This window comes from Chrysochloris asiatica, unplaced genomic scaffold, assembly GCF_000296735.1.
Source record: "Chrysochloris asiatica unplaced genomic scaffold, ChrAsi1.0 scaffold00012, whole genome shotgun sequence".
NCBI classification, from domain to species: domain Eukaryota; kingdom Metazoa; phylum Chordata; class Mammalia; order Afrosoricida; family Chrysochloridae; genus Chrysochloris; species Chrysochloris asiatica.
Window position 1 is genome coordinate 24,644,920 of NW_006408530.1, and position 21,157 is coordinate 24,666,076.

At 35.5% G+C, this 21,157-nt stretch overlaps 1 protein-coding gene across 1 annotated transcript in view; it reads left to right on the plus strand.

Annotated features, from left to right (window-relative positions):
* Positions 1-21,157, plus strand: part of LRP1B (low density lipoprotein receptor-related protein 1B) — a 2,342,762-nt gene that overhangs the window by 2,297,776 nt on the left and 23,829 nt on the right. Inside the window, exon 86 of the mRNA XM_006834597.1 lies at positions 1,701-1,805. Within this exon, the coding sequence (XP_006834660.1) occupies positions 1,701-1,805 (105 nt within the window). The remainder of the gene's footprint in view (positions 1-1,700; positions 1,806-21,157) is intronic.

Here is a 21,157-nt window from a genome sequence, read left to right on the forward strand (position 1 = left end):
GGAAAAAAGACCTGTTGATCTTCTTCTAAACGATCACAGTCATGAAAGCCCTGTGGAACACTGTTCTGGTCTGACACACATGGGGTCACCATTGACTGCTGCTAACAAGAACATGAGTTACAAAGGATGTGACATTTTCTGCTAAATCTTGAAAACTCTAGATCATTTTCCTTATGCCTAATATATAGTTTATTAATTGTTCTATATTATCTCAAAATAAAATGTGGCTATAAAGCCAGTCTTTTAAAGATGTCTTTCAAATTAAACTCCCTTGGAAAGTGATAAATATCTAAATGCATTTTCAGTAGTTCTACCTCCCATATGAAGTCAAATAAATAAGCACAGAATAAAGTGAATTATAGAATTGCCAATCTGCATCTTATTTGTCATTGGTAATTATTCAATGATGAATATACTACCATAGACAGACATCTTGAAGACTAGCAAAATGATCAGTGGTATTGCAAACTGATTTCTCTGTCACGGTTATGTCCAGATTTATTGTGATATCATTAATTATTTCATTCCACCCAGTACCAACATGATTACATAATCAGAATTACTGGCATTATCTGTTTTATTTCTGATTTGTATTGAGGCTTGTATAATTCTACTCTCTTATTTCCTATACAGGAGTTATTTCAATAATTTGGAATGTCGATGCATGTTTCTCTTTTCCCACAATGGTTTCACTGTCTAACATGACAGCACAACTTTTTATTTGTTTATGTTCTAAACATTGCACATCAGAAACATATTTCTTACTATTATTGTTAAATTTACCATAATTTTAGTAACAATTAGTCAATATTGTTTATTCTTATCCCAGACATATAATGATATGTGACTGTAAAATTAAAATAAGTAGTTTTTCTAGAAAACCACGTTCATCACTTTGTTGCCATAGTACACATTGCTTCTCTAACATTGTTGTTGTTGCTAAGTGCTGTCAAGTCGGTTCCAAGTCATGTGACCCTGTATAAGTTTCCAAGGAGTGACTGGTATATTTGAGCCACCCACCTTGTGGTTCAAACAAACTTTTCTGTCCAATACTTGTGATACAGTGCCACACCAGGATTCTATTTTAGCTTAAGTTTTACAGTGAATGAGTCTATGTTTCTTTTCTGTTACAATAAAAAGTTTGACATTAATTGTGTGTTTGAAGAGAAACAGTGTGGATAAAAATGATTAAAGAATAATTTTATATTTTGTTACAAAATGCAGAGTCTAAACTTAATAACATTTCCTTGGACCAGATTATCTATTTTTGGAGGAGTAGCTGAAGCTTTTTACTTTTAGAGTATTTGATCATGTGATCCATAACTAACATGTCCACCAAATCCTAGTTACATTAAAAGAGGACAAAATACTGAAGCTAATGTTTCCCTTAAGTTTAAGTGAGACATTAAATTGTATTTTTTTTAACCACACATACTTGTATATCTGCCTACATGATTTTTAATTAAGCAAATGGATTGTAAATTTGAAAATTATAAAAAGAAAAATTCCATCTGTCATCATTCTGTTTACTTATTTATTTATTTATTTGCTCCAGGGAACTTGTCTTCCTGAAATTTTGCTCTTAACCAGCTATGCCATTACTCCTTTATGATGAATAGTTTCTGCTGCTGAGGGTTTTGTCAGGTTTCAAAAATAATGATTCTGGTTATGATGGGATTCTTTTTTCTTTGTTGCTGCAGTTGCACCAATGGAAAAATTGCTTCTAGCTGTCAGTTATGTGATGGCTACTGTTACAATGGTGGTACATGCCAGCTGGATCCTGAGACAAACATACCTGCATGTCTGTGAGTACCTCATTGCACTATGAACATTTATTGATAGGACTTGGCATAGATGTGGAATCCCTGTTGTATTTCTTTCTTTTCATAATTATTTTCATAGTTAGTAATTCATTTTAAATGAGTGTTTCATGGGCATCTCTGATCAAGTATCGTCCCTTCATTGGCTCATGTGCTACAGAATCTCCTCCTTCAATTTGCTAGTGATTTTCTGAGAAAGAGCACATTTGATTCTTGGCATCATATTCATTTCAGACATTCATAGATCTTTGATTTGAAATGAAGGGAAAATTGTTCAAATTCTATGTCCTTGTTCAAATATGTGAAACTCAGAAACCTTTTATGAATGCTTTGGTTCTTATATTCTTTGAAAAATGAACTTGAGATATCTTTCCAAATGTATGATTGTTGATGTTTGTATCAGGTTTAGAGTGTGATATATTATAGAAAACTATTAAGATCTGACTCCTCAGGAATATATTAATTGAATCTGGTATTTTGAACACCTTTAGAAACTATTGGAGAGTCTTTGCACCTGAGAAAATCTGGGATTTCATTATTATCACTTTCCAATTCCTTGATTATCTAAAATTGGCAATTTGAAATAAAACCATTCACCTTGTGTGACCATTTTTTTCAGTTTTCTTTTTTTGCTGTTCAACCTAAAGCAAGACTTTCCTATATGATCCTAGTTGGCATCCTGTTCTCTACATTTTAAAAGTAGCATGTGATGAGTGTCTATGAGAAAGAAGGAGCACACCTGGGAGAATTTTTATATTTTTATACATGTTATCGTTACTGTATGAAATAAATTTGAAACATTTGCCAAGAAAAAAAAAGTCAGATGCTTTATTTAGCTGTATTTTACTGAAATTCTACAGATGCTCTGTGGGGTTTAAAAGTCAGCGCTGTGACCAGAAAGCGAACCCTTGTGATCACTACTGTCAGAATGAGGGGATTTGCACTTTAACTGCGTTTAATGAGCCGAGATGCAAGTAGGTTTAACCTTCCACTTACCACTGCACTCCATGTGACATCATTTCAGGCAATAGTCCATTGGTTCAAATCATGAACATCCATATGCATTTCATAGTGTATACTTAATCTTGGGGCTCATCTGTGTCATACACACTTAACCTTTGCTTCATTCACTGACAAGTGTGTGCACCACAGACTGCTAGATTGTCTAGAAACAAAACCAAGGAAGCTCGTGGAACTGTCTAATAAAAATACATTTGATAATAGAGTAGCTTTTTTATTAACGAAGTACAGAGACATCTGTTTTTAGACTCTATCATCGTGCAATTTAAAATGATGATTTATATTTAGTAGCTGATTTGCCAATTCTAGCATTGGTGAAAGAAGACAATATTTTGTGTCCCCAAATTTAAATGAGAAATCCTGGTGTGGCACTGTAAGATAAGCTCTGGACTGCTAACTACAAGGTTGGCAGTACAAACCCACTCCTCAGAAACTCTATACAGTGTTAGTATGAGTTGGAACCTACTCGATGGAATTTAAGAACAACAACTTGTAACTATCAATGCTCATCACAATGGAAATTATCTTTGCATTGTGCATTTGAGCATTAGCGTTGAATCATATCTTGCACCCTTCCTTAATACTCAATGTCATAGGCAGTAACCCTGATTGGAACCTAATATTAGGCCTAGTAGAGGTCATTTTAGAGTACCTATTAATGGTTTTAAATCACAATTGTATTGAAATTTTGTCATTTCAGTAACAAAACTTCCCTATTTTTGATAATATTCTATTTTGAATATTAGATTATAGTTTTAAATTATGGAAAGTGTTTGTGAGTCATAAAACTAAATGTAGCTTTTACTTTTTCTGGGATATATTTGAATATGTTAAACTAGTTTTCACACATATATGGACCTAAAACTACCCTTTAAATATGCTAGAAAATATATATAAATTAACTTATCAGGAAATTGATTCAATCCTTAGTTCATACTCAGCTTCCATTCCTTTTTTGCAATTACAAACAAAGAGATAAAGAAGATCATTCTTTCGTCTGACCCCTGCTGTACATCCACCTTTATTCTAGTAATTCAACAAATATTTACAAAAACCTCAAAGGGTACTAGATTTTAGGTATGTGAAGATGAATGAATCCTAACTCCTACTTGTAAGGAGCTAAGGATCTTCATGAGTAGTAATCAAGTCAAATTTAAAATGGATTTGATTTTGTGTTTAGTTAGTTTGGTTTGTTTTTTGGGATTTTTGGTTTGGTATTAAGGAGCTCACTAGTTAGCAGGCATAGAGACTTAAAAGCAATTCATTAACCTATAATAAGGTAGATATGATCACAGTGATGGACATAGGTTGATCCCAGGAATAAAGAGAGAGCAGTAGAGTCTTGACAGAGCAAATGATATACTACAAATAGGAGATGAGATAATATGAAAGATTTTTTAAAGTTTATGTTTTGATAGAGCACATCAGTTCTGTGAGATAGTGAAGAACATTCACAAAAGAAAGTATCTTAAGTAAAGATGTGGTTGTGAAATTTAATGGCCTATTTGAGGAACAATGAGTGTTAGATCTGGGGGAGTCTAGAAAGGTAAATTGGAACCAGGTTTATGACAAAGTAAAAGGGTCTTGCAAAAACCTGAAAACATTGAGTAGTCAAGAGATTTGAGGTAGAGGATTGATTGAATTTGGTTTTGAATGAGGTACTTGTAATGAGGTCTATGGCAGAATCCCTGGAGATAAGTCACAGGGACCCAACATCAAAAGGCTTGACAAGACTCCAAGTGAGAAAAGATGAGAGCTTGAAGCTGGGAGATTCAGCAGGAAGAAAGAACAGTGAGAGAAATAGAATCATAGCTATTTTATTATAGTTCATAAATGCAAGGTGATCCTAAGCCAAACATTAATCTAGGTAAGTTTTAAGTTCCTTTTAAGGACCTTAGAGATAGAGGCCTGCTCTGATGCCCAGGTTTTATTTATTCTTTCCTGTCTCATTGTTTCCTAGCAAGATACATATAACATTCCAGGTCCAGCTTCATTCCTCACAAATTGGGCTCAGTGTCACTATTTGTCTAGATAATTAGAATTAAACGATTTCTTTGGTATGGTACATGTTTTTGCATGTGTTTTTGCTTTGTTTTGTTTTAACTCTTGAGTAAAAGATACTCTTAGGTGATAATCAGTAAGTCTGAGAAACTCGGGAAAATGTTTATTAGACAGGCTTATAGAAGTGTCATGCTATATATATATCTATGTTTTTATCTCTGTCTGCATTGGACTTTATGGAAATTCTGTGTGTGTTTGGTTTCTACTCCCTAAAATTTATTCCAGTAGTAAAAATAAAACTAACTATGGAATCCTGGTGTGGTGCTGTAGGAGCTACATATGTAATACTGGACTGATAACTGCAAGTTCAGAAGTTCAAACCCACCAGTTGCTACTTAGAAACACTATACAGGGTCAGTATGAGTCAGAACCAACTTGATAGCTGTATAATAAACACTCAGCCATAAAGTCAGTTTGAACCACAAGGTTGGCAGTTTAAACTCGCCTGCTACTCCTCGGAAACTCTATACAGGGTTGTTATGAATCAGAACCTACTCGACACCACTTAACAACAAAACTAACTTAGCAAATGCTTTTCCTCAAGCATAGTGCATTAAGTACTTTATATGTATTATCTAAGTTAATCAATTTAATACCAATCCAATGACGGGGCACTACTGTTATCCTCATTTTACAGATGAGAATGCTGAGATCACACAACTAGAAAGTGATTGATGCCTGGGACTCATACCATGCCTGTTTTATTTTAAAGTCCATGCCCTACTTATAACTCTCAAGCTGTAATGGTCTCTGTGCTACAGAATCTCTAATACAGTTTTTGCTTTTGAAGGATTTAAAATTCATTTTGGATTGATAACTGAGTTTTAAAGAAATTAAAATGCCATATGGTAATAATTATAATAAACATATGACTAAAGTAATAGGAGAAAATGACTGAATAGGGATAAATTAAAAATTCCACATGGAATAGTGGAGTCCTGGTGTGGTGCTGTAGGATACACACTGGATGGCTAACTGAAAGAACAATGGTTCACTCCAGCAACAGCTTCCTGGAAACTATACGGATCTATGAGTCAGAACCCACTCAACAACACTTAGAAATAACAACATCAATTGTGAATCTCTTCCAATCAGTTGGCCAGATAGCTATCTTCCAAGTTTCTTGGTATAGATGAATGAGCAACTCCAGTGCTGCATCAGTTTGCTAAGACATTTCAATTTGTATCTCATCAATTCCTGAAGCCTTGCTTTTCACTAATGCCTCCAGTGCAGTTTAACCTTCTTCCCTCAATGCTATTGGTTCTTAATCATATGCTACCTGTTGAAATGGTTGAACATTAACCAATTCCTTTTAGTACAATAACTCTGTGTATTACTTAAATCTTCTTTTGATGCTTCTTGCATCATTCAATATTGTGCCCACATTGTTGTTGCTAAGTGTCATTGAGTCAGTTCTTACTAATAACAACAGCATAGTGGGTTCCTGAGGTGCGCTAGTGGGTTTGAACCACTGACCTTGCAGTTAGCAGTGCAGTGTGTATCATACAGTGCTAAACCAGGAACTCATTTTCCCCATAGAATTCTTAAATATTACAAATCAAGGCTTGTATTATTTCTTCAGTTCTTTTAGCTTGAGAAATGCTAGAAATTCTTACCTTTTGCTTTCCCAACACCAGATCTTTGCACATTTCATTGTAATAGTTTACTTTTTCTTCTCAAGCTGTTCTTTGAAGTTTTCTGTTTCAGCTTTTACTTAATCATTTCTTCCAGTCACTTTAGCTACTCTATGTTGAAGAGCAATTTTCAGAGTATCTTCTAATATTTAGTTTAGTCTTTTCTTTCTTTCCTTTCTTTTTAATGACTTTTTGCTCTCTTCATTTACCATGGTCTTGATGTCATTCCACAACTCATCTGGTCTTCAGTCATGAGTGTTCAATGAGTCAAATCTGTTCTTGAGATTGTCTCTAAATTCAGATGGATTATGCTCAAGGTCATATTCTGGCTCTCATAGTCTTCTTTTAATTTTCTTCAGCTTCAGTCTGAAGTTACATATGAACAATTGATGATCTCTTCCACAGTCAGCCCAGGGCCCTATTTGGGCTGATATATTGAAGTTCTCCATCATCTCTTTCCACAGATGTAATCAATTTGACCCATGTGTAGTCTGGTGAGGTCCACATGTATAATCACTGTGTATGTAGTTAATAAAGAACTATTTTGTAATGAAGAAGTCATTGTTCTTGCAAAACACTATCATGTGTGATCTCTGGTTTCATTTCTATCACCAAGGTCATATTTTTCTATTTCCTATCCTGTATTCGTTGTTTCCAACTTTCACATTCCAATAACCTGTAGGTTTCAATTCATCTTGATTTCAGGTTTAGTCAATTTATGACTGAAGATGTTGGTGGTAGTGGTGATGGTTGTATAATGTTGATCAGTTCCTAGTCATAGCGACTCTGTATAAGTTTTCCAAAGCTGCATATCTTTACTGAAGCAGAAAGCCGCATCTTCATCCCAGGGAGCTGATAGATTCAAACTACTTCTCCTTGCAGTCAGCAGTCCAAAACATAGCCCACTACACTACCAGGTCCCCTTGAAGAAGTTGATTGTATTTTTCAATTTCTTCATCATTGGCTAGAGTAGTTGGTATGTAAATTTGAACGACAATCATCTTAACTAGTTTTCCTTGTAGGTATATGGATATTATCCTGTCACAAACAGCATTGTACTTCAAGATAGGTTTTGAAATGTTTTGTTGGAAGATGAATGTGATGTCATTCCTCTTGAATTTGTCTTTCCTGGCATAGTAAAGCACAATTGTCCTATTAAATTGGGCAAATGCAGTCCACTTTTGCTCACTAATGAATAGGATATTAATCTCTATGTGTTAGATTTCATTTCTAATGACTTCTAATTTAACTAGATCCATACTTGTACATTCCAAGTTCTGTTTATTAATGGGTGTTTGCAGTGGATTCTTCTCATTTTCACTTGTGCTGCATGAACAGATAAAGGTCACAAATGTTTTATGCTTTACTCATCCACATGATTAAGGTTGACTCTACTTTGGGGAACCAGCTCTTTGTATTTTGAGTGCCATTCATATTGAGGGGTCATCTTCTAGCATGAGATCAGACAGTGGTCTGCTACTATTCATAGTGTTACCAGTGACTAACCTTTCAGAGGTGGTCTACCATTGCAGCTTCTTGGTCTTAGGAAACTCTGCTGAAATCTGTTCGCCAAGAGCAAACCTGCTGGAATTTAAAATGCCAATGGTCTATCTTCCAGCATCACAAAAACACACAAGTCCATAAATTATGACAAACTGACAATATGTGCAGAGTAACTCACTAGCCATGTGATAATGGGCAAGTTGTTTTGTTTTATTTTTAAATATATGTGTCTATTATCTTACTATCGAACCCAGAATATTTTTTGATTAACAAATAATATAATACTGTAAAGAATTGGGAATACTATCTGTGCTATCGAATCTTGGTGTGGTGCTGTGCGTTAATGTGCTGGACTGCAAGGTTGTTTTGAACCGCAAGGTCAATGGTTCAAGCTCACCAGCTGCTCCTCAGAAACCCTATACAAGGTCACTGAGTTAGAACCGATGTGACGGTACTTACCAATCTGTAATATAGGAAGCCCATAATAAAATATTCTTGAAGTCATTTTAATATAGATGGGATATAAAATAATCAAAATCTAAATGAATTTGGACTTCTGGTAATCTATAGCTGAAAGTGAGGTGTAATTTAAAAGAAAATGTTTTGGTGTTGAAAGCAACCTCAAATCTGGCATAACAAAAATTAGAATTACAAATACAGGTGATTTAATAATAGTGACTGGGAAGGTAAAGGCCGTAAGTAAACTCCAACTCTTTAGCAATATCATAGAAAGAACAGGGTTTCTATCTTCAACTACCTTAGAAAAATTACACAGAAACTAGCTTTAAAGTCATTTTCAACATAGATTTTTAGAATACAAAAGGATGCAGACAGAATATATTAGTAACAATGAGACATTCTTAAAAGAGTAATCTGAATTAGGCATTTTGTCATTTTCTTTGGTTTTGTGATTGTTCCAGTCTAATTATTTTATTACAGATTCAACTTTATTTTTAAATCCTTAGGGTAAAATGTACATAGTAAAATGCACAAGTGCTAGACAATTTTGTTGAGGCTTTTGTGAAGATGATAATGAGATCTATTTCTGTCATAAATTTAAAATTTATGATAAAAAATAAATTTAAAAAATTTCCTCTATATTGCAACACCTAATCAAGACCTTGGTTTCTCAAAATTTTGACTGGCCAGATTGAAGACTACAGACTTTGCTCTTCACTGTTTCTTGATGTCAGTCTTTGTGGCTGGTCCCCATGTGTACTGGTGGCTCCATAGAGAATATTGAGATGAGCCCTTCGCTGTTGTCGTGAGTGATTTTACACAGATCACAACTCTCAACAGGGGTAATGAGCAGTTTAATTTTGCAACTTGTGCTGTCCATGTTTCCACACTTTCCTGATTTGTTTTCTGCCCCTTGGTATATTTTCAATGCACAATATTTGAAATATACATCTCTCCTGGAGTTGTAAAGGCCAAGAAAACCTGTCACATCAATAGCTATCCTTTATGATACCAGGTAACAAATTGTAACTTGTTCTAGCTTGTGCCATTCTAGCCATGCCATGGGGGAAAGGGAATGCAGATATTCCATTTTCTTGTACAAGTATAAAGTCCAGTTCATGCTGTGGAAGGGCAAGTGGCACTGTGTAGTAAGGAACAATTCTTACATGTTTTTATATAGGGAAGCTATTGGTATGGAGCTTGGGTACAGTCTAATATTTATCCTTGCCTTGGGGATATGTTCATGACTTTTAATATAATCAGTAAAGACGAACAACTAAAAAAACCAGATACTACCAAGTATTATTTTCATTTGTCTAATTGTTCCATCTTTCACAATTTAAATTCTTAGCCTCTTAGACTGCTTTCACTAGATGTTTCTTCTATAATAAACAATCACAGATTTTAGGAATGTATAAAAGCAAAGGTCTATTTCTTATCTGTATTCCATCCTGGAACAAGTCAAGAAAACAAGAACAATCAACCTTAATAAAGGTCTACTTAATCCTTGATTCTATGCTGTTGTTGTTAAGTTCATTCGAGAAGAGTCCTTCTGACTCACATCAACCCTGTGTAGAGTTTCTAAGGGTTTTTGGAAAATACTTGCAGGAGCAGAAAGCCTTATCTTTCTCCCATGGAGTAGCTGGAAGCTTGAACCGCAAACCTTGTGATTCAAAGGTCAGTGCTTATTGTATTTAGTTACAGTGCTATACAAACTTTGTATAATTTCCAAAAGAGGGTTAGACTTATATGGTTTAACCAAAATCATTATTCATAAAATAAATAAAACGTTTCTTGTATTATCAGCGTTTAGGAAAATATTTTATTTCTTCTTCATCACACTATTATAGTGTGATGGCACTGTGGAGTACAAACCACAAGTTTGCCTGTTAAAACCCACCAACTGTGCCTTGAAAATCCTATACACAGTTGCTATGAATTGTAATTGACCCAACAGCACTTAACAGCAACAGCTGGTCTGTAGGCTAGCAGTCTGAACCTATTCAGAGGTAACATTAAAGAAAAGGCCTATCTGCTTTCATTAAAACTACAACCAACAAAAACCTTGGAGTAGTGTTCTTTATAACATATGTGGAGCACTATGCGACAGAGTGAATTAGAGGGCAGCTAACAACAACATGGGAGTCCTGGTATGGCGCTGTGGGTTAATACACAAGACTGCAAAGCCGTTTGAACTGCAAGGTCGGCGGTTCAAACTCACCAGCTGTTCCTTGGAAACCCTATACAGGATCACTATGGGCCGCAATTAACGCAACGGCATTTAACAACAACATAGCAACATTGGGGTTCTTACCTGTGAAGTGGTCCAAAATCCCTTTCAGTAGATAACTAAAAACATGTTCTTATGAATAGTACTATACATGCTTCCAAGAAGAGGGTCTAGCACATGTTTATTATCATAAATATATACTATATATTATTTGTATGTGTATATATCATGTATGTTCAGTCATCTCTTTCCCATGTCTTCATTAATGAAGTTATTCATTTTTCAAGTTGTTGTTGTTGTTGTTAAGTGCCATCGAGTCGGGTCCGACCCATAGCGACCCTGTACAGGGTTTCCGAGGGTGTAAATCTTTACGGGAGTAGAAAGCCTCATCTTTCTCCCGCGGAGCGGCGGGTAGTTTCGAACCACTGACCTTAAGGTTCGCAGCCCGATTCGTAACCACTACGCTACCAGAGCTCCTAGTAGCAAACATATATTAATTGATTAAACATATATTTTAACCCTATTCCAGATACTGGTCAAGAAATGAGGACATCTAAAGCTAAATAACATTTCATTCCTACCTCTAATAATTCACAACCTACCATAGTCATGTTTTTGTTCTTAGAGAACATTGACTAGGCTCCAATTCTTAGCAGTCTTATGCACAACATAAAGAAATATTGCTCGGTCCATACTGGTTATGAATTGGGCTGCTAACCTCAGGGTCAGCAGTTCAAAACTACCAGCTGGTCCACAGAAGAAAGATGAGGCTTTCTAGTCCCGTAAAGATTTACAGCCTCAGAAACCCTGTACAGGGTTGCTATGAGTTGGAACTGACTCCATGACTCATAACCACCAACACCACACCATCCTCACAATTTTTTTTTATTGAGCCCACTGTAGCTACTGTGTCAATCCATCTCATTGGGGTTCTTCTTTTTTGGTGACTCTCTGCTTTGTTAATCATGATGCCCTTTTCCAGGAACTGGTTCCTCTGGATGACATGCACTAAGTAGGTGAGATGAAATCCCCAATCCTTGCTTCCAAGGAGCAATCTGGCCATGTTGTTGTTGTTGTTAAGTGTCTTCAAGTCAGTTCTGACTTATAGTAATCCAGTATAGTATAGGGTTTCTGAGTAGTGACTGGTGGGTTTGAACTGCTGCTCTTGTAGTTAGCAGTCCAGTGCTTATCCTATAGCACCATACCTTCTTCCAAAATAATTTTTTTTATTCTGGCAGGAGGCTGATGCCATTGTGTACTACTAACCACAAGATCTCCTTTCTTCTCCTGTAAAGATTTACAACCTCAGAAACTCTATAAAGCATCTCTATAAGTCCAAACTGACTCTACAGCATGCAACCACCACCACCATTCTTCTGCCAACATTCATTTTCCTTTCTTCCTATTCATTGTTCAGCTTTCACTTGTATATGAAGTGACTGAAAATACCATTACTTGAATAAGGTGCTATATAGGCCTGAAGTCTTGTGCAGCAGATTTGTTCATTGCAGTATATCTGTTGATTGCTTGACTGCTGCTTCAATGAGAACTGATTGAGGATCCAAGTAAAACAAAATCCTTAACAATCTCAACCCTTTACTTATATGATGCTGTTTATTGGTCCAGTGTGAGTATTTTTTATTTTTTACATTGAGTTGGAATGCATACCAAAGGCTATAGTCTTTGTATTTTCATTAGCAAATTCAAGTTCTCTATGCTTTGAACAAGCAAGATTATGTAATTAATATATCACAGGTTCTTAATGAGCTTTCTCCAGTGCTGATGCTCTCTTTTTCTTCCATGTTCTCAGATTATTTATTCAGCATAGGTTGATAGATTAAATAAATATAGTGGAAGGATACATCCTTGATGCATACCTTTCCTGATTTTTAAAAGCATTCAGTATCCTCTTGTCTTGTTTAAATGCCTGCCCCTTGGAATATACACTGATTCTGCAAGAGCACAATTAAGCAATTCTCATTCTTTGCAATGTTTTCCATAGTTTGTTACGATCCACACAGTCAAATATCTATATCGTTGTGTAGGTAATAAAACACAAATAAACATCTTTTTGTTATTTTCTGCTTTCAGCCAAGATTCATCTTATGTCAACAATGATATCTCCCATTCCAGGTTCTCTGAATTCCAGTTTAAATTTCTGGCCATCCTTTGTCAATATGCTGCTACAACCATTTTTTAATGACCTTTAGCAAAAGTTTACTTTCACATGATATTAATGCTATTGTTTGATAATCTCTGCATTCCATTACGTCAACTTCTTTGAAATGAACACAAATATGATCTCTTCCATGTGGTTGGCCAGGTAGCATTCTTACAAATTTCTTGGCATGGACTAGTGAGTGCTTCCAGGATGGCTACATCAGTTTGTTGAAACATTTCAATTAGTATTCTGTCAACTACTAAAGTCTAGTGTTCTGCTAATGCCTTTAGAGTAGCTTGGATTTCTTCTTTAACTATCATTGGATCCTAATTATCTGCTACCTCCAGAAATAGCTGAACATCTACCAATTATTTTTGGTACAGTGACTTGTGTATTCCTTCCATCTTCTTCTGATGCTTCTGGTATCATTCAATATTTTGCTCAAGGAACCCTTCAATATTACAACCCAAAGCTTGAATTTTTCTTCGTTTCATTAAGCTTGAGGAATGTGAGTTTGTTCTTCCCTTTTGGTTTTCTTGCTTCACGTTTTTGCAGATTGCATTATATGATTTGACTTTGATTTCTCTAGTTGCCATACGAAATTTTCCGTTCAGGTCTTTTATTCATAATTTCTTCCAGTCACTTTGGCCACTCTACAATGAAAATCAAATTTAAGAGTTGCTTCAGATATCTAATTTGGTATTTTCTTTTTTTTCCCCTGACTTTTTAATGGCATTTTATTTTCTTCATGTAAGATGTTCTTAATGTCTCCCACAATTCATCTGATCAATGAGTCAAATAGTTTTTTGATGTTCTCTAAGTTTGGATGAGATATATTCAAGTTTCTATTTTGGCTTTTGTTGATTTGTTCTAATTTTCTTCAGTTTTAACCTAAACTTTCATAGAAGCAATTGGTGGTCTGTTCCACAGCTTTGTTTTGGTTGATGATATTGTACTTCTCCATCATCTGTTTCCACAGATGTAGTTAATCATTTTATTTCTGCGTATACCATCTGGTGAAGTCCACATGTATAATCACCATGCATGCAGATGAAGAAGCTATTTGCAATGAAAAAGTCATTGTTTTTGTAAAATGCTATCATGCCATCTCTAGCCATATTTCTATCACCAAGGCCATATTTTCCAACTACACATCCTTCCTGTTTGCTTCCAACTTTTGGATTTCAATCACCTATAATTATTAATAAGGAGCTCTGGTAGCGTAGTGGTTACGAATCGGACTGCCAACCACAAGGTCAGCAGTTCGAAACTACCAGCTGTTCCGTGGGAGAAAGATGAGGCTTTCTGCTCCCGTAAAGATTTACAGCCTCGGAAACCCTGTACAGGGTCGCTATGAGTCGAAACCAACTCCACGGCACATAACAACAACAACAACATAATTATCAATACATCCTTATTACATGTGTGATCAATTTCAGCCTAAAGAAGTTGGTAGAATTTTTCAGCTTAATAGCTGATCTTCTTTATAGGAGTGTGGAGAGGCAACATTGTACTTCAAGATATATCTTGACATGTTCTTTATGACATTGAATGTGACCCCATTCCTTTGGAATTTGTCATTACTGGCTTAGCAAACCACATGGCTATAAAATTCAAAATGCCTCACGCCTGTTTATGTCTACTCACGAATGCCTATAACACTGATTTTTATGTGTTCCATTTCATCTTTTATAACTTCCAATTAGTTTAAGAGTCATACTTCATACATTCCATATTCTGCACGGGGACACTGGACTCAGGAAGGGAGAAAGGCTGTGTGCTGGTGGCTAGAGGGCGGGCCTTTGTGGTGTACCCTTTGGTTATTTGATGATGCATGGAGGGGACTGTAATCATTACAATGAAATGAAATACAATAAGATGACTGTAAAGCTAATGCTCACCCATGTAAACCTCACAATAAAAACTTAAAAAAAAAAAAAAAATGACAACACCCCTGCTAATTGTTTGAAGATAACAAGGGGTGTCCCAGGAAAATCAGGTTGATAACCTTGCACCATCCATGCTAAAGTCCTGGTCTTCCCTCCTTAGACTCATTTTTGTTCCCAAACTCAAAAAACCTGTCAAAGCAAAAGTAGTTGGCAATATGACTGTTTTGACTTGTTATAAATAGAAGAGTGCAGAATTTGTTAGGGAGGGTTTAACTAGATTGAGGCATCATCTTCAGAAGTGTATAGACTTAGATGGAGGATATATTGAAAAACAATAGCTTCACATTTTGACATTTTGTTTAATAAAGATTGCTGTGACTTTGTAGCAGTACTTTTTGACTTATCTGCGTATGTTTATAATTGTCCAAAAACATATTTCTTTGCAATGTTACCATATCATTATATTAGTTTATAGCTATTTAGGTTTACTGAAGACAATTGTCTAAAAATGGCCTAATTTTTAAACCATTGCCTATGTTTATCTACTCCTCAGGGTATAAGAATAGTAATCTGAAACTCAGATTCGGATAGAAATATTCATTGATGGTACTTTTAGGTAAAATTCATACATTTCCATTTATGATATGTTACTGTAATTTTTTTATGATCTAGTGAATGTTTTAGTGATGAATTAACATTTATAAAGGATAAACATTTATTAATTCATATTGAGGACTGATTTTAGTGAGACTTTCTCATTTTGTCAACCTTTCAGGATGGTTTGTTTTATTTTTACCAATACAATTTTTAAACCAGTTGAAAGTGCAGACACTAGATTTTGAAGAAAAGCTGAATGATAGTAACTGGGAATTTTATTTTGATATAAAATTCAAGGTCTCTTTGTCAATTATAAATTGTTTAGCCTTTTGATGGATATGAGGCTCATCAAGAATCTTAAAACTAGAACAAGAATTATGCTTTTTGGAATGGAAATATTTGTATGTCAGTTATATATGAGACTCACTTTCTGATTATTCAGATAAAAATTACATGAGTTACTTGACATCATTATTTCAGTGCTTATGTACTGTAACTGTAAATGTATTAAATATGTTTTAGAGAGCCAGATGTTATATATTAAAGTTATAAATACTTCCACACATTCAAAAAACATATAAAAACACCTCTGATTTTCCACTGACTCAAATTTTATCGGGTCACTAAACCTTGAATTATACTTAATAATTGCAGTTGAATAGGCCCGATATTCTCATAATTTGTTTCAGTTCTCACCACTCATCACCACATGAAGCCTATGAAGGAGGAAGGATCTTTGTATGTTTTAACACAAAAATCCCTTCATTTTGACTGATTTTGCATGAACACTTAATGTAATTCAGCTAGCAAACTAGTTATTTCGTTTGCATGGCACTCTGCATTAAGTTAGACTGAGGTATCCCCCATGGCTTTGTTTTGACTTTACATTCTTTACCAACTTTACAACTGGCCATTTGCTTTGTCTTTGAGCAGAAACAGCTTTCCCGAGTTGCCCCATGTATTCATTTTTTTTCTTCCTGCCTTAGCTATAGAATTATAACTACTGTTTCTAATGTAATAGCCTACTTTTATGTCTTCAATTATATCCACCATAGTACTTAATACTAATTTTATGATTGTTCGCCTTCCTTTTCAGTTGATGCATGTAATGTATATTTTAAGTAGAAATAGTCTACTTAAAAAACAGTATTGTATACCTTTCAGATTTGCTTTCAATATTTTCCCCTGGAAACCAGATTTCACAAGTTTTTCACTGCTTCTTCTTGTTGTAAAGTGCTATTGAGTCAGTTCTGACTCATAGCAACCCTGTATAGTGTTTCCAAGGAGTGACTGGTGGGTTTGAAGAGCTGACCTTGTAGTTCAAACCAACCCTTTGGTCTATTACTTATTCTACAGTGCCACACCAGGACTCCATTACTAGAGATCTCATTTTAGAAGTAAATGTATTCAATCAATTTACACTTCAATCGCCTTTCTGCTCAAATGGCTTGCCCAGAATTTTATGTTTAAACATTTCTAACTTAACTATCCAAACATAACATACTCCTTTTAATGGACAATTTATTGGCAAACTAGATTTGAGTGTTTCTTGCAACTTTCTACTTAATTCTTAAAATAAATCACTTTAAAAATCCACTTCATTAGTTGTATTCCTTCCATGGCCATCTTTTCAAATGAAACTTTTCATTAATGTTTGCTTTTCCTAAAAAATTGCCATTGAGTTATTGAACATTTCATATTTTTAATTAATCATGGTGTATATGTTGTTGGTAAGTGTCATTGAATGGGTTCCAATTTATAATTATCCTACATAGCATTTTTGAGGAGCAGTTGGTAAGTTTCAACTAGCGACCTTGGTGTCTACTGTTGTAGTTAAGTGCCTTCAGTCAGTTCGGACTCATAGCCATCCTGTATAGGGCTTCCAAGGAGCAGCTGGTGAATTTGAACTGCTGACCTTTCAATTCAAATGGACCTTGCAGTGCATTGCATTATCCAACAGCGCCACATCAGGACTCATGGTGTCTATAGAAATCCCCAGTTATCAACACTAATCCTGTTGTCATCAAGTCAATTTTAATTCTTAGTGATCCTATGTTGTTGTTAAGTAACTTCAGTCCAGTTGGTTCTGACTCACAGCAACCCTTTATAGGGTTTCCAAAGAGAAGCTGGATTTGAATCATCAACCTTTCAGTTAGTAGCCAGTGCTTATCCTATAAGCGCTACACCAAAACTTTCTATAATGACCCTGCGAAACAGAGTAAAGCAGTCCTGTAAAGTTTATAAGACTACAATCTTGACAGAAGCTGACTTCCACATTTTTCTCCCAACGAATGTCTGTTGGGTTTGAATCTCTGACCTATTGGTTAGTAGGCAAGTGCTTAACTACTATACCACCAAAGCTACCCCTGTTAACACTTACTGACTTAAGGTAATATTTTAAAACTATGCATTATAGTATATTATTAGAAAGTGTAATCAAGCATATTCATTACAATAAATATGCAGTTAACTACTTTAACTCTTCAAGGTAAACGCCACAAAGTAAAACCTAGCAATTGTCATGTAAGAAGTTATAAATTTATACTTTAAAAAGTATGATAAGCAGAATTTACAAACAAGGTACTTTATAGAAGTATACTGAGTAAAACAGGTACATTGCTATGGAATTTCAAAATTACATTAATTGTATCATAACAAGGGTTTTCGTTACTGCTTCTATATTTTATGTGGATGTATAGCTGTTGACTCTTTAAAGAAATGATAGTTAAGTTAACAGTATTTTGGAATTATTACTAGAATATGAAGGCAACATTTTATATAAAATATCTATGAAAATAAAGAGAAATTCAATTTCAAATAACTAAATTTTACCTTTTAATTTGATTTTGATGGAAAGGGAGATTACACATTAATCTCACTATTTTATTTTGAAATCCTTCCATAACAAGTGATTATGACACATATCTAAAATAACAATTGCAATTCATGTAAGTAAGTTGATCATTGTTACAGTGAAAGAGAATAACTAAGATTTTGATACTTGTATCATTTTAATGGAGTCCTGGTGTGGTGCTGTGGGCTAATGTGTCAGACTGCAAAGCTGTTTGAACTGCAAGGTTGGTGGTTCAAGCTCAGCATTTGCTCCTTGGAAACTGTATACAGGGTCGCTATGGGTCAGAATCGACTCCACAGCACTTAACAACAAAACCATTTTATATCAGATTTCAATTCTTTTTTATAAAAATTACTTCTTCAAGGCTCTGATTATGTATCTGGAGCAGTCTAATTATGTATCTGGAGTCCTGGTGTGACACTGGGTTAATGTGGTAGATGCAAAGTAGGTTTGGTCCACAAGGTCAGCAGTTCAGCTTCACCAGCCACTCCTCAGAAACCCTATTCATGGTCACTATGTTTCAGAATGGACTTGACAGCACTAAAATAACTATATATATATATACTGACCAAGAGCTGAACAGAAAATTTCAAAGATCAGCTCGAGAACATAAAACCAAGTACTATAATAAAATATGCAAAGATTAAAGATTTGGAACTGGAAAACCAAAAGGGAAGAACACAGTCAGCATTTCTCAGGCTGGGGGAACTGAAGAAAAATTCAAGCCCGACTTTCATTATTGAAAGATTCTCTGGGAAAATTATTGAATGATGCAGAAAGCATCAAGAGAAGATGGAAGGAATACATGGAATCATTGTATCAAAAGGAAATGGTTAATGTTCAATCATTTCAAGAGGTACTATATGAACAAGAGCAAATGATACTCAGGGAGGAAGTCCAAAGTGCATTGAAAGAATTGGCAAAGAACAAGGCACTAGGAATAGATGGAATAAGAATTGAAATCTTTCAAGAAAGTGAGGCAGCACAAGAGGCACTCACTCATCTCTGCCAAGAAATTTGGAAGACAACTATCTGGCCGACTGATTGGAAGAGATCCATATTTGTATCCATTCCAAAGAGAGGTGACCCAATAGAATGCGGAAATCATCGGACAATCTCTTTGAAATCTCAAGGGAGTAAAGTTTTGCTCAAGGTAATACAGAAATGGCTACAATCATACATTGACAGAGAACTTCCAGAGGTTCAAGCTGGATTCAGAAGAGGCCATGGAACAAGAGATATCATTGCTGATGTCCTATGGATCTTGGCTGAAAGCAGAGAGTATCAGAAAGATGTTTACCTGTGCTTTATTGACTACACAAAGGCTTTCGATTGTGTGGATCATGACAAGCTATGGACAACATTGAGAAGTATGAGTATTCCAGAACACTTAATTGTACTTCTGAGGAATATGTACCTGGACCAAGAAGCAGTTGTTAGAACAGAGCATGGGAAGACTGAATGTTTTAAAATTGGGAAAGGTGTGCAACAAGGTTGTGTTCTTTCACCATACTTATTCAACCTGTATGCTGAGCAAATAATATGAGAAGCTGGATTCTATGAAGAAAAACGTGGCATCAGTATTGGAGGAAGACTCATTAACAACCTGTGATATGCAGATGATACAACCTTGCTTGCTGAAAGTAAAGAGGTCTTGAAACATTTACTGATGAAGATCAAAGAACACAGCCTTTGGTATGGGTTGCATCTCAATGTCAGGAAAACAAAAATCCTCACCACTGGACCAATAAACAACATTCTTATCAACGGATAAAAGTTTAAAGTTGTCAAGGACTTCATTCTTCTTGGATCAACTATCAACATTCGTGGAAGCAGCAGTCAAGAGATCAGACGACGTATTGCATTAGGCAAATCTGCTGCACAGTAACTTTTTTAAAGTGTTGAAGAGCAGAGATGTCAGCTTGAGGACTAAGGTTCGCCTGACCCAAACCTTGGTATTTTCAATAACCTCATATGGATGTGAAAGCTGGACAGTGAATAAGGAAGATCGTAGAAGAATTGATGCCTTTGAATTGTGGTGTTGGAGGAGAATAGTAAAAGTGCCATGGACTGCCAAAAGAACCAATAGATCTGTTTTGGAAGAAGTGCAGCCAGAGTGCTCCTTGGAGGCCAGGATGGCTAAGCTTCATCTCTCATACTTTGGACATATTGTCAGGAGGGAACAGTCGCTGGAGAAGGATGTCATGCTAGATAAGATGGAGGGTCCGAGAAAAAGAGGAAGACCCCCAACATTGATGGCGTTAAGTGTGGTAGCAGTAGTAGTGAGGTTACCAGGATCGGACATTGTTTCGTTCTTCTGTGTGTGGGGTCATTATGAGTCGGTTCCGACTCCATGGCATCTGACAACAACAACAACAACAACACACACACACACATATATATAATATTTATGCTTCAAAATGGAATGACTGTTCCTTATAAGCAAATGTGTTATTTTGGTATCTTAAATTTGGAAACTCTATACAGGGTCGCTATGAGTCAGAACCAATTCAAATGTGCTTAACAACAACAGCAAAGTGTTTATTGTGCTTCGCAGTAACATTAGCTACATTATTGTCTTTACAGGGCTCAGGTGTGGTGCTGTGGGCTAATGCACTGGACTGCAAAATTGGTTTGAACTCTTAGGTCTGTGGTTCAAGCCCAACACTTGCTCCTGGGAAACCCTGTACAAGGATGCTATAGATTGACACCAACTAGAGAGCACTTTTGACAAAATTGTCTTTACACAAGGATGTACCTGTATGCTAAAGAAAATTAAAATTAAACCATATGATACATGTCATTGTTGTTATTAATGCCAAGTCAATTATGACTCATAATGACCCTGTGTGCCAGGAGAGGCTAGTTAGTTTGAAGTGCCAAATTTATGGTTCAAACCAACCGTACGCTTGAGTGTTTATCGTACAGC